Source organism: Scylla paramamosain, chromosome 6 (assembly GCF_035594125.1).
Source record: "Scylla paramamosain isolate STU-SP2022 chromosome 6, ASM3559412v1, whole genome shotgun sequence".
NCBI classification, from domain to species: Eukaryota; Metazoa; Arthropoda; class Malacostraca; order Decapoda; family Portunidae; genus Scylla; species Scylla paramamosain.
In genome coordinates this window covers 9,185,001-9,205,775 of record NC_087156.1, presented here as the reverse complement: position 1 = coordinate 9,205,775, position 20,775 = coordinate 9,185,001, and the positions used below count along the sequence as shown (strand labels likewise).

At 37.4% G+C, this 20,775-nt stretch overlaps 2 protein-coding genes across 2 annotated transcripts in view; one reads left to right on the top strand and one right to left on the bottom strand.

Annotated features, from left to right (window-relative positions):
* Positions 1 to 18,036, top strand: part of LOC135101289 (large ribosomal subunit protein mL40-like) — a 29,275-nt gene extending 11,239 nt beyond the window's left edge. The window contains 5 exon segments of the mRNA XM_064004994.1: positions 3,766 to 3,852; positions 7,029 to 7,119; positions 7,121 to 7,200; positions 16,245 to 16,398; positions 17,750 to 18,036. Of these exon segments, the coding sequence (XP_063861064.1) occupies positions 3,766 to 3,852; positions 7,029 to 7,119; positions 7,121 to 7,200; positions 16,245 to 16,398; positions 17,750 to 17,908 (571 nt within the window). The 3' untranslated portion in view covers positions 17,909 to 18,036.
* Positions 18,037 to 19,494: 1,458 nt separating this feature from the next.
* Positions 19,495 to 20,775, bottom strand: part of LOC135101287 (uncharacterized) — a 16,655-nt gene continuing 15,374 nt past the window's right edge. Inside the window, exon 6 of the mRNA XM_064004991.1 lies at positions 19,495 to 20,359. Coding sequence (XP_063861061.1) covers positions 20,099 to 20,359 — 261 coding nt within the window. The 3' untranslated portion in view covers positions 19,495 to 20,098. The remainder of the gene's footprint in view (positions 20,360 to 20,775) is intronic.

Sequence of the window (20,775 nt, the reverse complement as noted above, 5' to 3'; positions counted from 1 at the left end):
AGTCAGGGCTTGGCCAGCCTCTGGTGTGAAGCAGGCTGCTGAAGCTGCCAAGCAAAGTTTCTCAGTGCGAGTAATGTTTCCTGGCCACTCTGCTTCACTGCCTGCACCAGCTCCTGTTGCCTCTCGTCAGCAGCCCTCACACTGCAGTCCAAGGTTGAGTGGAAGTGCCCTTCGGCAGTATTAACACACCTTCCTAGGGCGCTGCTCTGGCGTGTGACGTGGACTGCTGCTCTGAGGACGCCTGGACTGGTGATGTTGCTCCAATCCCTGCTGAGGTAGTGGTGCTGCCTCTCTCTCTCCGAGAGGGCGTTGTCTCGTTACTTGCCTTTTCTTTCTTTGGGTGGTCTTTGGTGCCCTCCTACCTGTCTGTCCTCGTTCGAGCTGTTGCTGTTCGACGATTACCACCTGTTGGTGGCGTCGGCTGCCCGGGCTGAGAGAAGGATGTGGGAGGAGCGACTGACAGCGCTTGACCTCTTTCCTCCGCTGATACGAGCACGGGGTTATGTGAGAATGGGAGAGGAGTGAAGGACGGCGCCTCTCCTCTTTCCTCAGCTGATTCGAGCGAGGAGTGATGTGAAGAGAGGGGTGGGGGTCGATTGGGGGGTGATTCTCCTTGTCCTTACTCCTCCACTGCTTCTGGCGCCGGGTCAGGTGATGTAGAGCGAGGGGTGTTGGTTGGTGGGGGGGACAGAGACGTATTTTTCGGTGTGTCTGCGGAGATGGTGGATGCAACCTCACTCTGAATTTTGTGAGGTCTGGCTGAACAAGCCACTGAACTCTGCTGTAGGTCTTCGCTGGCGTGAGTGGCCAGGAGGGTGTCCACTATGGATATGGCCTCCACTAGCACACACCTTTTCTCGGCAAGACCTGCGGTTATGGCTCTGTAGTTCGTCAGCTGACTTTTTGTCGTGGCCAGCTAAGTGCGAACCTTTCTTAAGGGGAGCGCCCACCTCCAATTGCATTGAAAATTATTTTTTTCATTTTTTTTTTTTTTTTTTTTTGGCTTAAATTCATCCCACATGATAGGGAAAACATTTGGTGTACAATAATTACGGATCTGACAAGTTTAGGCTTAGGTAGAGAGCGGTTTCCCCCCCCCCTCCCATTCCCACCGTGCTGGGGCGGCGTCTCGATGGCCGCCCGCGGCAAGCTGCCATAGAGAGAATTGCTTATTTCTCTATCAATGGCTTACAATTGTCCTTCTCTACAGCAAAATCTATGCTGGAAAGAAAAAAGGAAAAATATATACCCCTTTCCGATGACGCAGCTACTTCCATGATATCCCAGGGGTGAGACTATCTAGTTGGTAAAGGCCAAAAATATATGAATAAATAAATAAATAAATAAATATTCAACAATATTTTTATGTTTCACTTACATCACTAACCTGATCAAATAAAATCAAAGTACAGGGAAGGGTATAAAAAGGCGATAAAAGTTATAGGCACCACACGCTGAGCCTTGCAATGTTTCAGCATTGCATAGAAAGCCTCTAATAGCAATGATTTACAAATATAACAATATATAAATGACACCCCTATAAATCCTGCTCTCTCTCTGACTCAGCAAGAGAGAAAACGGAGAAGTTTTAGGGGTAGCTAGCCTCGTTTCTACTGATTTTTAGGTATTTTGTTGAAAGTTGATCTATTTTTGCCACTCCTGAAAACATGCTTTTTTGAGGTTTTCCTGTAATGACTGGGTTATTTATTGTCCTATAGTCACCATTTTTGTCATGTAAGTAGATGGGACTGTGACACACGATCGGTAGGAAGAAATTTTCATTTTTCAAGTAGGTTTTTTTCTTGTGATTTTTCTTATGCACAAAAAAATTTCCTCTATGTTTGACTAATGTTTTGATTACTTTATAATATAAATTTGGACAAAACCTTCTTATTGAACCTGCATAATCTTTCTAGCTGCTACCATGCACGATTTCAATGTGATCCATCGACTCTAACATTTTTTTATTCAATTTTTTAACAACTTTGAAAAGAATTCACTGCGCATGCGCAGTTCATTATAGATTAATGAAAAGTTCAGCGAGTATTATGTTTTTAATAACAAAGAAGATGAAACAATGGAAAAAAAGTCTACAGTTAAAAGGAACCGCTTTGCAGGTGGAGGTGGGCGCTCCCTACCTATTGTATCAGCTCCTCCTTTGTTAGGGTGTCCAGGCCGTCCTCCTGCTGCTCCTCAACCAGATCCGCTGATGGTGTAGGGGGAAGAGAGGAGGAGGGAAGGGATGCTGTAGGTTCTTGTGAGTATTCCACAAAAAAAAAAAAAAAAAATGTGACAGGATCAGTTATCCCCACCAGGGCGCGGAGCCGACCTGTGTCACCACACCTGCACTCTCTCTCTCTCTCTCTCTCTCTCTCTCTCTCTCTCTCTCTCTCTCTCTCTCTCTCTCTCTCTCTCTCTCTCTCTCTCTCTCTCTCTCTCTCTCTCTCTCTCTCTCTCTCTCTCTCTCTCTCTCTCTCTCTCTCTCTCTCTCTCTCTCATTGAAGAGCCGCAATGTAAACAAATAGTTTTCATGATTCCGGAATAATCCTGACTCTCGATGATCTACAGCACCATCATTACTGCACAACTACATTTTCCCAGTACCTTTTCTCAGCAGCAAGATTCTAAGTATTACGATCACTTTCATTTTGGCAATAAGTGGGTTGCTCTTTTCTATGTCGCTCTGTGAGGCTTCCCTCACTAGACTGACTGCATTGTCTAAACATTATCTTCGGATGAGTTCCATGTCACTAAGTTAATTCACTACGTCCTATCTGGATAGATAATTTCTGAGCTGAGCAGCCATCTTGGCAGTGAGAGCGTCTGTCATAAGCCGCTAAGATAGGGTGGACAGGTGTCCAGGAATGGATTAATCCATTTTACATTCATTCCTTTGGGGAAAATAGTTTCAGTTTCCGAACATTTTGGATTTTGAATGGTATTCAGGGATGAATCAAGTTCAAGAACCGAGGTTCCACTGTGCTGCATCCTCATCATTACATAGCTGCATACTGTATTTCTACAGCTGCCATTGATAAGCAAGGCTGACATGCAAACCTGTATAGAATCTTTCAAAGTGATGATAATGAATGATAGTGAAATTTTATTAAATGAAACAAAGTTAAAAGAAACCAAGCTCACAGTGGAATGTCAGCCTTAAGGTTGGGTTGGCAGTGAGTTGTTGTCTTTATGCAAGAACTGACAGAGAGAGGAAGACAGACTTTCATAGGTTTATATTATAATGATCCACATGTTAGAGTTTGAAAATAGCAGCTAAGGGAGTAGTGGATGTTACACTAAAATGGTGAAAACAAACAGAGGGATAACTAATCTTAAATAATCATTAAAGAAACTTTAGGTATAAATGACATCTTACAATCAATCCTTAAATTACACCTTAAACTATATTACTTAATCCTACTCACAGTAGTGCTATAATATTAAGAGTTAACAGTCCAGTGTTACCCTTGCACTACACAACACATAGTTACTGACAGGAGGAAGGCATGTCAAGTCACCAACACCCAGGGTGGAAGAACCTTCTTCAGCCAGCATGAGAGACTGACATGGTGACATGAGTGCCTCGCCCACGTCTTGCTTTGAAGCCTGGCTGCCTTGCTTCCTCCTGCCCTGACACTCAGAACAGCAGGAGAAGCACGGTGATGATGGTAACCATTTATGATGAATGAAGCAATGAACGAGGCTTGAAGGTAGTTGCTGTGTTGAAGCATAACAACATATAAATATTTTTCTTTTTATTTCCAGGTTGTGTGTGTCAACCCAATGGTGGTGTCAACGAAATATCTCAACAGCCTCTACACCACTCTTCTTCAGATTAACACAGGGTCTTGGGTGAGCTTATACAAAAAGTTTGATTTTTGGGTTGCAGATACTAATCTATGGCAAGTCATGTCAAGCTTATCATCTGATTCAAGTGAGTTATTAAATGTGCATTATGAGAAACCTTGAAAATGATTCAAAGACCTTGAGTTTTTTTACCCAATACTGGCACTAAGGTGAAGGGGGCACAGGTAAGTGCTGGTACATATGTGTTGTACAGCTTAGTTGGTACTTTTTAACTTTCTTTTTAGGTTGACTCTTAGATACTGTATTTATTGGATTATAAAAGGCATTGGTTACATCGAACAAAACCAAGTTTTCATGGAAAAGGCTTAGTTTTGAGCTATAGATACTGACAATACTCTTGATGATGCACTTGTTCAAGAGAAATATGTATCCAGCAGTTTGTATGTGGAGGCAAAACTGGTCTAACTGTGGGATGACACAAATCTCCCATGACTGTTTAGGTGTGTTTTCCCATGTTAGATACACAACAAAATGATAGACCTGGTTTACCTATGCTACACCATAATAGATCAGGGTTGGAAAAAAACCCAGGTTTAAAAAAAGAAAAAAAAAATTGGGGGGTACTTATTTTTTTGTTTCTTTTTCTTATTTATATATAAATAAGTTTAAAAAACAATTAAAAAATAAGCTAGAGTGAAACAAAAGTTTGAATTTCTCTCTCTCTCTCTCTCTCTCTCTCTCTCTCTCTCTCTCTCTCTCTCTCTCTCTCTCTCTCTCTCTCTCTCTCTCTCTCTCTCTCTCTCTCTCTCTCTTTCTCCACGTAGGAAGGGCACTGGCCAAGAGCAACAAAAATATAATAAAAAAAAGGCCCAGGTGCCAGGTGAGGTGCCAGTCCTCAAATAGAGTTGAAAGCGGTAGTTAGAAATTATAAGATTTGAAAAGTCTTAAAACCTCCCTCTTGAAATAGTTCAAATCATAGGAAGGCAGGGAGTTCCAGACTTTACCAGAGAAAGGGATAGATGACTGAGAATACTGGTTAACTCTAGCATTAGAGAGGTAGACAGAATAGGGGTGAGAGATAGAGAAAAGTCTTAAGCAGTGAGGCTGCAGGAGAAGGTGAGGCATGCAATTACCAAGATCAGAAAAGCAGTTGGCATGAAAATAGCAGTAGAAGATACCAAAAGATGCAACATTGCATCGATAAGAGAGGCTCAAGACAGTCAGTTAAAGGAGAGGAGTTGATAAGACGAAAAGCTTTTGATTCCATCCTGTCTAGATGAGCAATATGAGTGGAACCCCCCCATACTTATAAAGCACACTCCATACATGGATGGATAAGTCCCCTGTACAGAGTTAGCTGTAGGGGTGAGAAAAACTGGCAGTGATGTCTCAGAATGCCTAACTTCAAAGAAGCTTTTTTAGCTAGAGATGAGATGTGAAGTTTCCAGTTTAGATTATAACTAAAGGACAGAAAAAGGATGTTCACTTTAGAAAAGGGGGACAGTTGAGTGTAATTGAAGAAGAGGGGATAGTTGTCTGGAAGGTTATGTTACGAAAAGACACGGAAAAGTACAAGGTGGTATCATCAGTGTAGGAGTGGATAGGACAAGAAGTCTGGTTTAGATCATTGATGAATAATAGGAAGAGAGTGGGTGACAGGACAGAACCCTGAGGAACACCACTGTTAATAGATTTAGGAGAAGTGACCATCTACCACTGCAGCAAAAGAAAAGTCAGAAAGGAAATTTGAGATGAAGTTATAGAGAGAAGGATAGAAGCCGTAGGAGAGTAGTTTGGAAATCAAAGCCTTGTGCCAGACTCTATTAAAAGCTTTTGACATGCCTAAGACAACAGCAAAAGTTTCACCAAAATCTCTAAAAGAGGATGACCAAGATTCACTAAGGAAAGCCAGAAGGTCATGAGTAAAGTGGCCTTGATAGAACCCATACTGGCAATCAGATAGAAAGCTGTGAAGTAATAGATGTTTAAGAATCTTCCTGTTGAGAATAGATACAAAATTTAGATAGGCAAGAAATTAAAGCAATATGATTGTAGTTTGAGGGATTAGAATGGTCACCCTTTTTAGGAACAGCTGAATGTAGGCAAACTTTCAGCAAGAAGGAAAGGTAGATGTTGATAGACAGTGTTGAAAGAGTTTGACTAGGCAAGGTGCAAGCACATAGGCACAGTTTTGAAGAACAATAGGAGGGACCCCATCAGGTCCGTAAGCCTTCTGAGGGTTTAGGCCAGCAAGGGCATGGAAAACATCATTGCAAAGGATCTTAATGGATAGCATGAAGTAGTCAGAGGGTGGAGGAGAGGGAGGAACAAGCATTGAATCCAAGGTAGAATTTTTAGATGCTTGAATCCAAGGTAGAATTTTTAGCAAAGGTTTGAGTGAAAAGTTCAGGTTTAGAAATAAATAAGATGGCAGTGGTGCCATCAAGTTGAAATAAAGGAGGGAAAGATGAAGAAACAAAGTTACTTCAGATATTTTTGGGGAAGTGCCAGAAGTCACAAGGGGAGTTAAATCTTGAAAGGTTTTGAGACTTTATATTAATGAAGGGCAGACACTTGTTTAGATCATGCTGATACAGGTTGGTCTGGTTGGACAAAGCCTGTGTTAACTTGTACTGTACAGGAGCAGGCTTGACTGCACTGGGTCAAGCTTGATTACTTTTACATTTTTTATGTATATGTACATATATAAACCTTATTTATCAATATGATATAGAAATTAATTTTGATATGTAAAGCATTAAAAAAGGGAAAAAAACTTTCTGGGGGATGGGGGCGGTTGATGTCAACCCTGTAATAGACCCATTCCTAACCTTGAATAAAAAAAAAATCAGATGATCTGAGTAAATGATTTTGTGGCTGTTTTACATCTTTTACATTCATGCAGTTTTTAGTGTTCGGAGAGGATTTAGCCTTCTTTATATTTTGCCTCATTATGGGGAAAAATAGAAGAGGAGGATTCCAATCCATTTGCAGCATCCCTTTTAGATGCCTCCACAGCATGCAGAGAGTATAGAGATTTGCATACTGCCCTTCACATCTGGTGGTTAACCACTCATGCTGTCTGAATCACAAAGTAGTATTGATCACATTGTGGCGAGTACATAACAATGAATACATTATTATTTCTTTCCTAACAAGTCTTAAGCTTCTTGACTGCAACAAGTATCTCAGTAATTTACATAAGTGGAATCTTCTTGCAGGGCAGAACCTTTAAAGAAAAAGAAGAGGATAGATCCGATGATTATTCGTCAGAAAGAGGAACGCCGAAAGAAGAAAATTGAGAAGATGATTTCGACGTTTAGAGAAGAATGCTGGCCAGTTGAAGCCAATAGATGAGCTGGAGGTGCCTCATGCTTTAATGCAGCAGATGGAGTGAGTGCTTACTTCATGTTGCTTCAGAGGAGAATACAAAAGATGTTTTCTTATGAACTTTTTAGTTAATCATCATTTCCTTTACATAAATGAATGCTTATAATAAGCAAGGGTTTCTTTTTGTCTTCAAATGTTAGAGGGACAATCAGCAACATATTGTTTTGTGATCACTGTATAAGAGGTCTGGGTGGCAATGCCTGGTGGCTGTTCTCTTTCGTTTTAAATAAACCAGACAACTGGATCTTAAAAATAGGCAGATTGTCCATAAAAGGATAGACCTGGCAACCCTACTTCACCCTTGTCAACACAGAAAAGATACTCAGAAGTATTCCAAAATTATGCAAAAATAGTATTTATTTATAACAAGTTCTCATATTCATTATAGTAAATATGATTTACATTGCACATTAAATATATTTTTAAATTGGTTTGAGAGAGTCATGGTGATGCAAAATTTAATAAAAAGTGGGGGTATATATGATGCCATGTCCCCCCCTGTTCAAAATATTGGGGACACATTCTCCTTTGCTCTACTTAAATGAGGCCCATGATTTGTCGTAAACTCTCCAATTTGGGGGCAATTTGACAGGTTTAAATATAGTGACAAAATCTAGAATGTGCAGTTGTTGCCTTGGGCTACCTGTGACACTTGCTCACTGTTTTTCTAGTGAAAGTAGAAGTAAATATTTAATATTCCACTTATCAAGATGCACCTAGATTGTAGCCAATTGTAATTTCATAATAACATATCTGTTATGGGATGAAGGTAGCAAAGACAAGGTAATATATGTTGTCTTATTGTAGGACTAGAGATGCATAGGAAGTATCCCCAGTTTTCTTATTCTGTCCTTTTTCAGTCACCTTTTCATATTATGCAGGGAATAAAGTGGCAGCATTTTCAAAGTTAGTGATGGAGAGTACACTTACCTTATTTGAGTAAAAGGCAAGGAAATCATCATACAGTCATTACTGCTTTTATTACTCTTATTCACTTTCCCAGTCCATTGATAATAATTTCTACATATGAACAATAAATAAGCGACTTTTACTCTCTCTCTCTCTCTCTCTCTCTCTCTCTCTCTCTCTCTCTCTCTCTCTCTCTCTCTCTCTCCTCTCTCTCTCCTCTCTCTCTCTCTCTCTCTCCTCTCTCTCTCTCTCTCTCTCTCTCCTCTCTCTCTCTCTCTCTCTCTCTCTCTCTCTCTCTCTTGATAAAACAAAATACATTTCTTGTATTATTTTTGAGCAATAACTGTTCCCATCTGCCAATGTAAAATACAGTAGTACGTGAGAAAATCTATTGGAAACTTCATCATATTTCTTTTTGTTTGTATTAACATAGATTAACGATTTAGTACTCATCCAACTTCTCTATGCATTGTGTGTATTTTTCTGACTGCAGACTTCACAGACATGCACATAATCCAAGCTTTCACATTTATATGATACCACCAATTCTCACACAGTTGCTTTCCCTTCATATTGATCAATGCAGGCAATATAAGCAAGAATTGTCAGTTCATTTTTGTTAGCTTTTTTGGCACCAGCAAGCTTGAATTACCTTTACAGTGTGCAGGGTCATCCTTACATTCTTGCCATTTGTCTCCCCATCACTCAGCTTTACACCTCAATCTGTGTCACTCATGGTTCTCACTTCCGTGTCCAATATTATCTTCACATTGCAATTTTTGTTAGCTTTTCTTTTAAGAATAACTTTATTCTGGTATACCATGTGCACACGCACACACACACACACACACACACGCACATACACAAGAAGAAAACGTGTAAAAAATCTAGAAAGCATGCAAAGGATGGCATTGAAGATGGTTCTAGAACTGAAAGAATTAACATATGAAGACTGGTTAGAGGAAATGAATCTGCCAACATTTGAACAAAGAAGAGAAAGGGGAGACTTAATACTTATTTATAAATTGTGGAATAGTGTGGAAGAAATAGATAATGAGAAACTGCTGCTAAGAGAAGTAGGAAATACCAGATACACACAAGGACTCAGCAAAAAACTAATAAAAGGAAGATGCTTGAATAACATAAAGAAATATAGTTTCTCACAGAGAAATATAGAAGTTTGGAACAAGCTCAGTGAGGATGTAGTATTGGCAACAAGTGTGCACAACTTCAAGGAAAAAACTGGACAAGTTTAGATATGGAGATGGGACCACATGAGCATAACTCAGGCCCTGTAAATTACAACTAAGTAAACACAACTAGGTAAATACACACACACACACAAAATTAAGTGATACATTCATAAATTTCACCATAGGTGGTGGAAGATACAATATATGGAAGAAAAATAGAAAATGTAAACAAGGAGGTGTGAGTGATGATGTTAGTCAAGAAGAACCAAGTGGTTGATAAGATGACATATAGTGAAGGCAGCACAGAGGTGTTGAGGGTGGAATAAAGAGGAGAGGAAGAGGGAAGAGAGACTATGCAGTGATATGTGTTCCACCAAAAATGAAAGTGTGGAGTACTGAGGATTATGGAAAAATGTTAATGGATACAAGTGAACATATGGAAAGGTTGATTGCAAAGAGTGACAACATAATTCTGATGGGGGATTTCAGCTTTAACGAGTGTGGAATACTGAGGATTATGGAAAAATGTTAATGGATACAAGTGAACATAAGGAAAATTTGATTGCAAAGAGTGACAACATAATCCTGAAGGGGGATTTCAGCTGTAAGGAGGTATGCTGGTAGGACTGGTTGACAGAAGGAAATGAATTGTTGTGGGGAAACAGGTTGCTGAAAATAGTAATGGATAATTTTCTAACAAAGTGAGTGAAGTCTTTAAGTGGTATAAGGGTCATAACAAGGGGGATGCAGGCAAAATTCTAAGGATCAGCAACCAGGGTAGAACAAGAAATAACAGGTTCAAGCTTGAAAAATTTAGGTTTAGGAAGAAGATAGGAAAAAATTGGTTCTCAAATAGAGTGGTAGATGAGTGGAATGGACTCAGTAATCATATTGTTAGTTCTAGGACATTAGAGAGCTTTAAGAGAAGATTAGACAGGTTTATGGATGGGGATAATAGATGGAAATAGATAGGTATATTTCGTAAAGGGACTGCCATGTGTAAGCCTGGTCGCTTCTTGCAGTTTCCCTTATTTCTTATGTTCTTATGTTCTTATGAAGGAAAATATCAGATTCAGAACAAATGAGGAACCCTCAAAATTGGATTTATTGGTCACAAAAGAACCAGAAATTATTGAAGCCCTTAATTACAGAACTTCAATATGGAAGAGTGACCACATTTTACTCAAGTTTGGTATAGAAGAGGAAATGGAAGAAGGAAGGAAAGAGGACTTTAGAAAAGGCAGGTGAAACTATAGTAAAACAAATTTAACTAAATTAAGGAAATGTTTTGAGGAGATTGACAGGAGTAGATTTGATGAAGCAAAGGCAAGGAAAAAAAAGTGGGACAGTTTGCTTGAGATATATAATGAAGGAATAGAGAGATACATGCCAAAGACATCTACAAAAGGATTTAGAGTAAATGACTAGTTTAATAGATGTGAGGGGATGAGAATGGAAAGAGAAAGAGCATGGAATAAATGGAGGAGAAATAAAAAGTAATGACCAGTGGAGAAAATGTATGGAAGATAGGATTAAATATATACAAATATGCAAGGAGGGGAAAAGAAATTATGAAAAGAACATCACAGACAAATGTAAAGACCAACCAAAATGACTTTACTGATATGTGAATGGAAGTTAAAGAACAAAGCTGGAATAAATAAACTAGAAGGTGTTGAAAAGGCAGGAAGGATGGCTAAAGTGATGAACAACTGTTTTCAGAAGGTTTTTACAAAAGAGAGTGGTTTCCAGGAACAGGAGGATGTAGAGATGGTTGATGAATTAAGTATTACAGTGCAGGAGGTGAAGAAGATAATGGAATACCAATCAATAGGCCCAAATGGAGTATCTAATTTGATTTTGAAGGAGCATAATCAACAGCTGGCCAAAAAGATCCACAATGTCATAATACATTAATCAAAAGAGGGAAAGGTCCCAAAGAGATGGAAAAGAGCGGATATAGTGCCGATTTTCAGGGGAGGAAATAAGGATAACCCCCCTCAAACTAAAGACCAATGTCATTAACAAGTGTGGTAGCTAAGATATGTGAAAGTTATAAAAGACAAATGGATCAAGTATTTGGAAGAAAACAGTGTATTGTCAAACAGACAGCATTTACACATCTGGATGAAGAAATCATAAAAAAAATGATTGTGGCCATGATACACCCAAGATTGGAGTATTCAGCTGTGGTATGGTCACCTAGTGCCAAGAAATCTATAAGAAAATTGGAAGGGATTCAAAGAGCAGCAACAAAGTTACCTTCAAGTTTGAGGGATCTACTGTACAAAGAAAGACTCAAAATTGGGTCTTATAACATTGGAACAGAGAAGAGAGAGATCACATTGTACAGAGTGATGACTGGAATGGAAAACTTGGATAGGAAGGACTTGGTGATGTGGGATACAAGAGGCTTGAGAGGATGTGGCAGAAGACTGTAAAAAAAAGATGTTTGTAGAAGAGATGTTAAGAAAAATAGCTTCACTAGATAGAACTATGGAATACATTGATGCAGATACAATTAATGAATTTAAGACAAAGTTAGATGAAAATAGATATGGAGATGGAATAGCAAGAGCATAACTCTTTTCCTGTGTGTCACAACTAGGTAAATACAAGTAGGTAAATACACATTCATAGCTTTAAAAACAAATATTACAATCAACTTTAAAACATGGGACATTAAGAGCTTGACTCAATCTTGTAAAAATACAATAAGGTAAGAACAATTAGGTGACACACACACACACACACACACACACACACACACACACACACACACACACACACACACACACACACACACACACACACACACACACACACACACACACACACACACACACACACACACACACACACACACACACACACACACACACACACACACACACACACACAAACGGTGGCGGAGCTGACAGGATGTGTTCTCTAGTGCTCTGCATATTGAAGGAAGGAATAACAAACTGCTCATGGTGGAACAAGATATGTTATGAAGACACTGGAATACCTAGGTGGTAAATAGGGAGGGGAGAAACAGTACCATGAGTATAGTTATTCTGTCTCTATAAAAGTTTGGTTTGGTTTGTTTACATTTTGGACAAACATGTCAGATGGTGGCACTCCAAAAGAAAGGGGTTCCTTTGAAGGTTTTACTGGAAAAGAAAGAGAACTAAATTGTAGACTGCGGTGTAGAAAAATTTTGTATATGGAAGAAATGATGGACAAGTTATTGGAGAGAATAAAGACATTGGAGGCACAACAGGAGACAGGTAAGGATTTGGTGACTATTACAGCAAAGCTGATTGAGATGGAAGATAAAAATGAGAAGTTAAAGGTGGAAAATGACTGTTTAAAGAAACAAATAAAGGAAAAGTAGAAATTGTTCAGAAAGGAAATACAGAAATGAAGGCAAGTGTAAAGGTGTGAAAATGAGGCAAAATAAGTGGTTAAATAAATGTAAATTTGAAAAGAATCACTAAAGAAAATAATAGAACGAAAAAAAAAAAATGAGAAACAAAACCTGAGACAAAGTGGTAAATGTTATTAAAGAAGAGAAAAGTTAGTAAGAGACACTATAGAAAAATATAAACAAGTAATTGTATTTGGTTTAAAGGAAGAGAAAATAGTAAGCAGAATTCAAAGAGAGGAAAAGGGAAAAAAAACCTGTTAAATAAGTTACTGAAGAAAGTGGTGGGTGAAGACAGTCAGGTAGTAAAGCAAGTGGAAGAGTTCCATACAATTAGGAAATGTGAAGAAGAAAAAATGAGACCCATAAGAATAAGGTTTGCAACACAGGTACAAACAGAAGAGGTAATTAATGGGTCTTGGAGGTTGTCTGGAGATGAAGAATATAAGAATGTATGGATAAACAGGGCTATGGATGAGATTGAAAGGTTGAAGCAAAAGGAGCTGGTAAATGAGGCTAAACAAAAAAAACAAACAATGAATAGAGGAGAAAAAAGTTTTCTTGAGAGTAAGAGATATTAGAATAAAGAAATGGTACATCAAACAGTAAGTAAAGTATATTATACTAATGTAAATGGATTAATGTCAACAAAAACGGAATTAAAGAGTTATTAAGCAGAACTGCACCGGATGTTGTTGTATTATGTGAGACAAAATGGAAAAATGAATGGGAAACTCCCGACATTGGTGATGATGAATATGATTTATGGATGAAAAATAGAAGTGACAAGGGAGGAGATGGAGTGATCATTCTGACTAAAAAAAATGTGCAAGTGGAGAAGGTAATAAAAGTGAAGACAAGTCTGAAATTCTGCATGTGATGATTAGAAGTGGAAATGGAAGGATAATGAATTATGTAGGAGTGTACATGCCACCAATGCTTGGAGAAAAGAAGAGCATGAAGAGATGTTGGCAGATGTGTTAAAAGGTATTGAAAAGATAGTGATGGAAAGTAGTGATATAGTTATTGTTAGTGATTTTAATTGTAAGGAGATAAATTGGGAGACATTGACAACTACTTGAAGTGAGAACTCATGGAGTAATAGACTATTAAACTGGGCGGTGGAAAACTTGATGACTCAATGGGTTGATAGTGATACCAGATTTAGTGGAAGAAATAAACCATCAAGATGATTTAATATTTACCAAGGACATGAAATTATTGAAACTATACGCTATGATAGCCCTTTAGGTAAAAGTGATCATGTGTTTGTGGAATTTGATTTGAAAAATAAAAATGTAATCATTGATGAAAATTATAAGGTGAAAAGATTTAAATATAGTAAAGCTGATTTTGAAAAATTAAGAGGGTACTTTGTTGCCGTGGACTGGAAAGACTTTGAAGATGCAGAAGATGTTTGGGCAAAATGGGATGAATTTATAAGGATATATAATTTTGATGTGGAGAAATTTGTACCTAGAGGAGGAGCAAGATGTAGAAAGGTTAAAGAAAGGTTCAATACAAAATGCAAAGATGCTAGAAAGTTAAATGTTTGGAATAGATGGAAGAAGAGGAAAACTGAGAGCAGATGGGAGGGATATATTGATGCTAGAAACAAGTACGTTGAGATAATAAGAATGGAGAGAAACTATGAAAGAGATATAATAGATAAGTGTATAAATGAAGCCAAACTGTTCTTTAGACATATTAATGGGAAGATGAAGAAGAAGGAAGGTGTATCAAGATTGAAAGTTGAAGGAAAAATCTTTGAGGATGCACAGGACATGGTAGAGGTTGTGAACAGTTGTTTCAGATTGGTATTTACTGTGGAAGGGGGAATTTGATGCTGGAAGGGATAAGTTGGTGAGGAATATACGAAGTACAGTCCCAGTCAGTTATGAGGAAATACTTAAGATGATGGAAGAACTTGATGTAAATAAAGCATCTGGTCCAGATGGAGTATCAAACTGAATATTGAAGGAATGGAGAGAACAACTGGCTGATAAAATTAACAGTCTAGTGGTGACATCACTATCACAGGGAAGAGTACCAAAAAATTGGAAGAGAGAAAATATTACACCAATATTCAAAGGAGGAAATAAGGAAAACCCACGAAATTATAGACCAGTGTTCTTGACTAGTGTAGGAGAACTATGTGAAAGAACAATAAAGGAAAGATGGATAGAACACTTGGAAAAAAAAAAAGAGAAAGTTTTGGTATTGTTAATTTGGATTTAGGAAGGGAAGATCATGTTCCATGAGCTTATTGCCCTTTTATTCAAGGGTAGTCAATATTGTGCAGAAGAGAAACAAATGGGTGGATGGTGTCTACTTAGACTTGAAGAAAGCATTTGACAAAGTACCATTCTTCATGAAGATTGCTATGGAAAATTAAAAAATTATGAAAAATTGGAGGAAGACTGCTGGAGTGGATGAAGGATTGTCTGGATGATAGAGAGATGAAAACAGTAATACAAGACCAAAATTCATCTTGGCTAAAAGTAACTAGTGGTGTCCCACAGGGGTCAGTGTTGGGACTGATAATGTTTGTAATATATGTGAATAACATAAATGAAGAAATAGACAGTTATATGAACTTATTTGCAGATGATGCTAAGCTGATGAGAAGTGTAGAAAAATGTGAATGAGTATGGTACTGCAAGATGATTTAAATAAGATAAATAGATAGAGTAAATCTTGGCAAATGGAATTCAATTTAAGTAAATGTAAGTAATGGAATAAGAAAAGAATACAATATCATTATGAGATGGATGGTGTGAAGTTAAAGAAATCAAAAGAGGAAGTGAATTTGGGAGTTAACAGTTACTGAAAGCCTGACTCCACCAGACACATTGATTAAATTACTGGAGAGACAATGAATTTGTTAAAAAGAGTAAGAATGGCATTCTCATATTTGGATGAAGGAATGATAAGAAAAGTTATTCATTTCCATGATAAGATCAAGATGGAATATATGGCAGTGGTGTGGTCTCATACAAAGAGGAATATTATAAAATTAGAAAGAGTACAAAGAGCAGTTACTAAGATGGTTCCGGAGTTGGGTAAGTTGACCTATGAAGAGAGATTAAGAATGTTGGAAATTCCTATCCTTGAAAATCTGTAGAATGCTAAATGATATGGAAAATGTGGATAAAGAATGTTTTATAAATTTAGACACAGAGTACAAGGGGACACAGTAAGAAGTTGAAGAAAGTTAACTGTAGAGGAGACATCAAGAAGTCTAGTTTTCCCCACCGAAGTGTGAACAAATGGAATGAACTCAGTGAAAACATTGTCAGTGCCGTAACTGTCCATGCTTTTAAGACCAAACTAGATAAATATAGAGATGGGATAGTATGAGATTACTTCCCTCCCATAAACCACAACTAGGTAAACACACACACACACACACACACACACACACACACACACACACACACACACACACACACACACACACACACACACACACACACACACACACACACACACATGCAAACTTTTTCACAATGTGTAAGAATTTCTACAAATTGCAGCATCAGGAAGAGACAGGAGGTGCCTATCAGTGAAGAAGTGGCAGAGCAGCGAGCACAATTGGCCAAACAGTGGTGCCACTACAAGTTTGAACAGCACCAAGTGGAAGTCACCATGCTCAAGAAAATCATGGTGGCAAGAGATCAAGCCCTGGAGGTGAGACATTTCTCTTTTCTTCTCTCTCTCTCTCTCTCTCTCTCTCTCTCTCCTCTCTCTCTCTCTCTCTCTCTCTCTCTCTCTCTCTCTCTCTCTCTCTCTCTCTCTCTCTCTCTCTCTCTCTCTCTCTCTCTCTCTCTCTCTCTCTCTCTCTCTCTCTCTCTCTCTCTCTCTCTCTTTGTTGTTGTTTCACTGAAAACAGTGTTTTTCATAAGTGAAGACAGGATAAGCATTGAATTTGAATTTTTCTAAGATTTTTCTTAGTTTTCTGAGGTAATTTAAAAATAAAGCCTTGGATTTATCAATTTTTTAATTTAAAATATCAGTATCGTTATCGCTAGTATTAGAATTCTGGATTTATTGATTTATTGGTTATCAGTTATTGGGTGATAGATTTATCACCAGTTATCAATTAGCAGTTATTGCTGTTAAGGTTATTGTTAGTAGTTTATCAGTTATTGTGCCCAGCTATGGATACACTTTACTTTATGATGAGCAAGTTTGCCTTACAGAATGCTGTTTTTACATCAGTTAGACATTTGATTATTTTCTTTTATTTCTTAAGTTTCTTATTTTCCTTATGACTGAACCATCTTGTGATGGGAAGAATAGTGATATGTATATGTTGCCTTCATGAATTAGTGAAAATATGAATAGTACAATTTACATCTGTCAGTACTCCATAACAAACTCTATCTTGCCAATGTAATATTGCATTGTATCTCCAGTACACTCATTTGATAAGTTAGATTTTTATAGATGTATCTACTTACATATAATGATAGCCTGGTTGTGGAAGAGTCAGCATATTTTGCTCACATCTCAGAAGCCTTTTGTTCCAATCTTTGCCTCTGGATGAAGACTAATTGAGTTTGTCTCATTTCATACTAGAGCCCTTGTTCACTAGATAGGGAACAAACAGGAAGTGTGAGCCAGTGAGTTTGTAACCTTACCTTCCTGACAGGAGCAAAAGGCTGGTAGTCTTTAACATCAATCTGTAACCTGGCATCAACTGACCTGACACTTGGGCAGCAGCAGAGTTATGCACACAAGCAATTCGCTTGTGATAATATTGCTTATTTTTATAATTTCTTACACATGCATATATGAAGTAGATGAAATGTTGAGCTCTTGAATGCAAGGACCATGTTGTGCTTTAGTAACAAGAAATATTATATTATTCACAGAAATTCTGTTGCTTTCTCTATCTATTTAAATAAAGTGTCTTAGAATTGTCACTGTGGGTGAAGCATCTTCACTGATAATATTTAGACCATGAGTATAGCCAACATCCCGTAGGTTACATTGGAGTGATTTATTTTTGTTTGCTCAGAAGGCATCTGAATTGCAGGAATTACGGCAGGAGTCAGAAGACCTGTGGCTGGAAGCAATACAAGTGGACCCTGCGTTGCTACCCTTTAGGGCCAAGGGACCTGTGGCAACTCCACCAATCAAGGATTATGACACCCCAGATGGAGAATATTATAATATCACCAAGAAGTGGGATTAAATTGAACATGCTTTTTTTTTTACTTTACTTCCCTTGGTTATTGCAAGGATCTTAGTGTTTTGTGTATATAAAGAAATTATGTAAAATTGGACTACCATGATGAATGTTTAAAATAATCCAAATTTTAACCAAGACTTTTATGAACCTAAAGACAAATTACAATGTTTGATTGTAAAGTAAGACCGAATTCTCATTGACTGCAATTTAGCTTTTTATTTCTCTTGAAATTAGAAAGTATAAATTCCATGTATGTGTGTTTACTCTTGTCTCTATCCATTGTTCTCTTGCACAGATTTCTCTTTTCTATTGCTGCTTTTTTCTTAATGCTTCTTTGCTTTCATCTTTCCATTATGCATTTTCTTTCCTTTCTAGTATCACGGCTTTCATTCCCACCACTCACTCCATTATATCTAACACTGTATTTCGAAGGTCTGGAAGATCTCTCACAGCATTTAGAACCCCATTTATATTCATCATTCAGTGCTTCAGTAATTTTTTATTAAATTCTTCTCTTTGTTTTATACATGAAATATTTAAAGTGTATATATATATATATATATATATATATATATATATATATATATATATATATATATATATATATATATATATATATATATATATATATATATATATATATATATATATATATATATATATATATATATATATATATATATATATATATATATATATATATATATATATATATATATATATATATATATATATATATATATATATATATATATATATTGTTTATACACCAGCTGCAAGACTGGTTTATGTGGACCAAGTTGTGTTACAGGGCAGCCAAAATCTACTTGGGGGTTTGATGATCCTGCTAACTTGAATGTGAATGTCTTGATCCCAAACAAAAAAACTCATAGCCAATTTATCCTGCTGTCATATAGTTTTCTGGTTGGCAATAGTGAATATCCCAGAAAAGCGATTGCCCCATGACATCAGAGAGGCCTAGTTGTGTGCTACAGGAGAGGAAACAAAAAAAATGGGGTCTCACATAGGAAAGTGCCATAATTCCGTTATCTGGGCTTGCTTGGTCACTATCATCTTCACATGTTAGCTGTTCTCTTCTGTAGTAATATTCATGTCTTCAGTTGTTTGTATTATTGTTTTGGTTACACTTCATTCCTGGTTGCATTTGGGATGACAGAAAAATTAGCAACAGGCCAAGATGATTACCAAGGCCTGCATGATGTGCCAGTGTGCCTGCCACTCACTGCCTGGCCTGAGAGCAGCAGTCTGGCTGCTTCTGGATATCTCCCTGGTGCTTCATACAGTTCACTTGGGTGACAGTTTGTATTTTTGACCTCATACAGGATATGGGTGCTGTGAAAACACTCACAGAACTGTTTACTAACACCTCAATATCTCTTCTTCAACAAAAGCATTTGACTAAGTTTTGTGCTCACCATAAGACATATATTGCAGATAATGAATTGATAATTTTCACAATCTCCAAGCAAATATATGATGTGTTCTTAAAGAAACAATAAAGCACTAAGTTATACACTTTTGGTAAATTCCACCACCCAGCAGGAGACAAGAATAGAGATACCCTGACATGCCCTGTCATGTGGAAAGGGGTTTATTCTCAGCTTTGTGATTACACTATACTGTAATTTACAAAACCTTTTTCTTCATTCAAACAGGCCAAAGTTGGTGATTTTGAAAAATAAAATGGACTGAGCAGATCATGTTGTAGAAACCAGTTGAGCAAGTAGCATAGCAATGTCAGCCCAGGGATAGTAACAAAAGGCAGGCCAGACACAAGAGTTGAAATTGGAAGTTTTGTTGAGGTGGACAAGTAAAAAAAAGAAATGAGTGAAGAGCCAAATGCAACATTCTGCAGTTTTCATTTGTTATACAGTCCAACCTGAAAACTTGAATAAAATAATGTTTAAGAAAACTACACTTGTACATAAGCGAATAGAATAATGTTTAAGAAAACTACACTTGTACATAAGCTATGCATCAAACACCTATATACATCTCATCAGGATAGCATTAATTTGTACATACTCCATTTAGATGCTGTGGATTGACATTAACATACAATTAATTGTATACTACATTACAAATAAACTAAGCACTAAATGAATCACATACAAATACATGCATACATAGCACATCTTTGGAAGGTTCAGTGATGGAGATGCTCTTCTTTGATCAAGGTATCAAGTCTTTGATAATATCATGGGTCATCTCCATAAGTTGGGCAGTATTCAGAATATCCTCTCGTGTCCCTTTGGTGCACTTTGTGATTGTGTTGATGTATCCAACAAGGATGGTGTCCAGCTTTTCATAGTATGTAGTGGAGAGGAGGACCTCAAGTTGTTTAACAATGTCTTGTCCAAAGGAAGGGACAACAATGTCCACCAGTTGACCGAGATCAGCGCCTTCATTTGTATTCAAGTTCTCAAAGTGAGTCTGAAGACAGGAAGGAAGTGCAGTGAGAAAACTGGTATATCTTATAAAAAACCACAGCCATCAGTGACCAGTGACAGTAACACTATCAATAGTGATAGTACCCAAGTGTAGTAATCTAGACCTCCCATGGTAATGGTAATTTCCATTAACAGTGATACAATCCCTTTAATGACAATGACAAATTATCTAGTAAAGCTTCTAATCCCTTGAATGTTTAGAATGATGGCAATTTTCACTTAGATGACTTTTAACATAGCTAAGGATCTTTGAATCCTCTGACTGTTTTACACTAATCATGCTTAGAAATAGTGTAGGATACAAGAAGAAAGTTATATTAATTTTTTTCAGGAATGGTCTCTCTCTCTCTCTCTCTCTCTCTCTCTCTCTCTCTCTCTCTCTCTCTCTCTCTCTCTCTC